At 47.0% G+C, this 4,693-nt stretch overlaps 1 protein-coding gene across 1 annotated transcript; it reads right to left on the bottom strand.

The window, feature by feature from the left end:
* Window positions 1-2,293: 2,293 nt before the first annotated feature.
* On the bottom strand, window positions 2,294-4,693 carry foxl1 (forkhead box L1). Its single transcript, XM_063196267.1, has one exon. The coding sequence runs from the start codon at window positions 4,463-4,465 to the stop codon at window positions 3,230-3,232; it is 1,236 nt and encodes a 411-aa protein (XP_063052337.1). The 5' UTR covers window positions 4,466-4,693; the 3' UTR covers window positions 2,294-3,229.

The following is a 4,693-nucleotide window of genomic DNA, read 5'->3' as shown; positions in this document are numbered from 1 at the left end:
AGAGAGATAGGGGATAGGGGAGAGGGGAGAGGGTGGAGGGGGGGACGGGTTTTCGGGATGACGTTTTATTTACACTTTCAACAGAGGAATCCTATACACAGGAAATGCTTGTGACTTGTGAGTTCCTCTGCCTCAAATGTGGGCAAGTTTATTTACTGTATCTGGGGCGGCATTCCTGCTTCGCGCTCTCCCTGTCAGCAGTGTGAGGTCCCTCCGCTCCGCTCCGCTCGGCCGGGCTAAAACCCGCGCTATATATAGCATCAGGCCTGCCGACGGGGCCCGGACAAACGGGTCAGTTGTCTTGGGCCCGGGACGGAGACGGGCATTCCAGAACTGGGTTCCCGTTACATTGTATGTTTTGAGACGTGTGTGTGTGTGTGTGTGGGGGCTTCCAGATGATTTTGTCCTGGGCCTGACAAAAGCAGTCAACGGCCACACGATAGCCGTGCAGGGTTTACACTAGCCAAGCCCAGCCCAGCCCAACCCAGTCCTGGCCAGGCAAGGCAAGGCAAGGAAAGGGAAGGGAAGGACAGGGTCTTCATAGTCTACCAGGCTTGCAGGTTGGTTACACCTCTGCAAAACACCCTACTACCTGGATGGGCCAAGGCAAGGGAATGGTCTTCGCCATAGACTGTGTAGTACAATGAAGTCCAGTTGGAGTGCTTCCTGGAACTGTCTAGTTTTTTTAAGATGGTGCTCTTTGGTGACAGGCTTGGTTGATTTCAAAAAAAGTTTTAGAAATACCGAGACACTCATCTTCTTTGTAATTAAAATGCCTTTATTTTGCTATGCCCAACAAAATAAAGGCATTTTAATTACAAAGAAGATGAGTGCCTTGGTATTTCTAAAACTTTTTTTTAAATAGACTGTGTAGTCTTCACAGAGACAACCAGGCTAGGAGGTTACGCCTCAGCGAAACACTGATTGATATGGATGGGCTGAGGGCAAGGAAAGGTCTTCACAAATGGTCAGGTCAGCAGGTTACACCAAAGACGGTATAAACCCAGATATACACTGAGGGAAAGGACGGGAAGGCCAGGAAACCGTTTCTTGAAAGTATTGTTGCTAACCAGTTAATAACTAACTACTGTAGGTTTCCAGAGGGAAATTACATTGCAACCAAGTAAGTTGCGAACTTAGTTCACAACTACATTGTTGAGAAACGCACCCTGGGCTAGCAAGTTACAGGTCTGAAAAAAACCCTGCTGTCTAATATGGATGGGTTGAGGCAAAGGTCCACACCTCTGAGGCAGAGGTTACACCTCTGACAAACACCCAACTCTAATGAACAGGCAAGACGTCGGGCTAGCCTACACTTGACCCATGTTACTTCAACATGGGCTGCTTGAGTCAGAACAGTAAAAGTCGAAGATGAGGTATTTTATTGTCACTATACAAATGCTATAGTATCTCACAAGTATACAGCAAGAAGTTGTTTGGAGCCTCCAATAGACACTGATGGCAAGAAGATATTGTACATTAAAAATGAAAGTTATGCAAAATAAGACATCATGTACAGTAATATATACTCCACATCTATAGCGAGTAGTGCAATGCTGGTGCGAAACAGCTCTACAGAGAGACAAGTAGATAAATGCTATGTGTAAAATAAAACGGAAAATGTGCAATATTGATGATGTATATTACTAATAGTCAGCTCTAGTGCTGGGTAAGGTCGCATGGGTCAGATCAACAACAAGGCACTCTATCTAGGCCCTATGTGCAGTACATAGTCTTTATGTTAACGTGTTAATTCAATTCTGTGAGAGTAGGCCCAATACAACACTCAGAGTGTGAAATTAGACTAAGTGTTCAATTAACACTGCCCAAAATTCACTGTGTACAGTACAGTAAGATGAGGAAGCAGATGACTCCACTGATATCACAAATAGGGCTCCGGTTCCCTGTGGCTTTTCAGCAGAGGGTAAATTTGTTTTCATTAATCACGGGGCAAAATATAGCCCTTGACTCTCTCAAAGGGAGAAAGGCTCCCTCTTCCAAACACATGTCAGAGCCAATTATGGCCAAGCCCAAACGTGAGTGAGAGAGCGCCTTGGTCTGCAAAACTGAAGTTGAACGCTGCTGTGTCAGACCAAAAAAAAAAAAGTAAAAATGAGGCCCTGTGAAAATCGCCCTCTTGTCTGAACATTTCTGTGAAATGATGTTTGCATACATACCGTATGTAGGCCTATTTGCTAATCCCAGATCTGTCAGTCTCATAATTTCTAGCTTTTACATTATGAGGCCGATATGTTGGTCACTGTTGGACCTTTCTCAGACTCTGACTCCAACATTTTTATTAATATGTGAAAAAATATCCAACGCACTCATCAAATAAACATTTAATTGCACACATTAACACTGAAACGGTAAGTATTCATTTGTCAATTGTATTTACAATGCAAATAAACATGTCAATTCTCTAATGAGGTTTTAAAAAGTTATTTGTTTAAGATTAAGTAGTCTCAAAAAAACTTGTCAGACACAAATTCAAGCTATGACCTTTGTGCTTGGCCCACCAGCTCACAAAGTGAACACTGAAAAATGTCCATCTCCCTGTCTATACATGAAACTCCTGATGTATTATTTTATAATGCAATTATATAACATGCCGCTCCGCACCCAACCTCATCTGAGTGCTCATTAAAACACTTTAAAAGGAATTGACTTTCCGCCGCCCATGACACATGTGTCCTAAAATGGTTCTCAAAGGAACCTCACACATTTATTTGCTTTATCCAAGGATGATAGTGGCACCAACTATGGTAACCATGCGCTCCAAATAGAAGCTTCAAGAAGAAACCCTTGGCATGGCAGTGTCTGGAGTGTTTTTTTTCCATTTAGATGGAATAGCAGGGATGAGAAAAGAAGGGTGGCTCTGTATACACCACATTATTTTTTGTGTCATTCTGTGTTTTTGAATTCCAAGTCGCTGTGGCAATTCAGAACACCCAGAGTACTAGGGCAGTCACCACCTGAAGAGTTTCACCTCTGAATCTGTTATGACAAGACAACCAACAACCACATCATACATTTGTCTTTCAAACACATTTCAAATTAAGATGTAGGCCTATTTTAAGGCTAAAAATGCTTCCCTGTAAATTCTGAGGAAGAAAAATGGCAAAGTTAATGGCAAAACAAAACAAGTCCAGAATACTCCAAAGGGGTTTCTTGTGGGGTGAGCTGCTTTGGGAAAGTTTCTCTGTTGAGACTGTTTCATGGTGTCAGGTCAGACCCCGCCGAGGTGGAGGACTTTTTCAGGACACGTGAGAGACAGGTAGGAGCAGAGAGGGAACCCCATGGAATACAAACGGGGGGCACGCGCTCCGAGAAGCACGGAGGATGACAGCGCGTGGCTGCGCGCCTCGACGCAAGGCGCAACAGAAGCCCCGAAACTACACCTGCGCTGGCTCGGCGTGGCTCGCTTGGCTAATATGTCGTCTATGCTGAAACCGTTTGATTTGTCCGTACTTTTGCTGGGACTGGCTGAAGGAGCGAACGGCTTAGATTCTACTCCGGAAAAAAGTGCGCACCTCCTTGAGTCCAATGAAGCGCTTGGGTCTGTCTTACCGTCGGCTGGCCTGGGTTTTCTGCTGTCCATTGCGCCTGTGTGGACTGTTGGAGCGCACACGCGTACCGAGTCCTCCCACGTATTCGCCTGTAAAACAGGCTTGGCGCTCGGATTCGCTGCAGCGGGATACCACTCCTGCGAAGGAGGCGCGGGGTGGATTTTGCTCTGCGCGCTAAAATCTGGACACTGAACCGGCGAGCTGTGTTGGATGTGTACCCTGTTAAAGTCACCGAGGACTGGCTTAGTGTCCTCTGCCGCTGGTTGCCGGTGGGTGCCCTGAGGAATGGTTTTCTGCTCACTCACAGCGTCTCTGGATGTCCTCTCCACGCGAGGTGAGTCCTCCCGTACAGCCTGAGCACAAGTGCTGGATTTGGGAACGCAGTGCTGTTGAGGCAAGGGGGCTTTACTTCTCTTGTGACCAGGTTTGGCGTCCCCGCAGTCCTGGCCCTTGGATTTCCTCTTTCTCCTCCTGTAGTTCCCGTTTTCGAACATGTCAAGACACTTGGTATCCAAGGTCCAGTAGCTGCCCTTGCCCGGGCGCCCCTTCTCCCGGGGAACCTTGATGAAGCAGTCGTTCAGCGAGAGGTTGTGGCGGATAGAGTTTTGCCAGCCCTGCTTGTTGTCATGGTAAAACGGAAAGCGGTCCATGATGAACTGATAGATGCCGCTGAGCGTGGCGCGCTTCTCCGGGGCGTTCTTGATGGCCATAGCGATGAGCGCTATGTAGCTGTACGGTGGCTTCTGCGGAGGCTCCTGGCGCGTTGAGGCGAAGCCCAAAGTTGGAAGGAGCCCACCGCCTTCGCTGCCGTACACATAAATCAGGGATGAGTTGGAGAGGGAGAGAGCCGAGGAGGGCACGCCAAGTTGGGGCACTCGACTGTGGTACAAGCTCATTACTACTATTCAGGCTCACTTCTTCCAGCACGCGACTCCAGAAGGCAGAGCGCCCGCATCAAGAGCTGCCTCTACAAAGACTGCCGCGGCGTTCGGTCCTCATGAGTCTAAAATGTTCAATAATTGTTGTACGTTTGCTGTTTTATGTTGACTTAGCTCTGGAAAATAAATTGTCTATGATAAACACTCGCCGTGTTCCCAGCCCACCCACATTAATTAAAATTTCAT

The sequence above is a fragment of the Engraulis encrasicolus genome, chromosome 4 (genome assembly GCF_034702125.1).
Source record: "Engraulis encrasicolus isolate BLACKSEA-1 chromosome 4, IST_EnEncr_1.0, whole genome shotgun sequence".
Classification (NCBI taxonomy): domain Eukaryota; kingdom Metazoa; phylum Chordata; class Actinopteri; order Clupeiformes; family Engraulidae; genus Engraulis; species Engraulis encrasicolus.
Note: the sequence above shows the minus strand (reverse complement) of the source record. Positions and strands in the feature narration are given on the sequence as shown.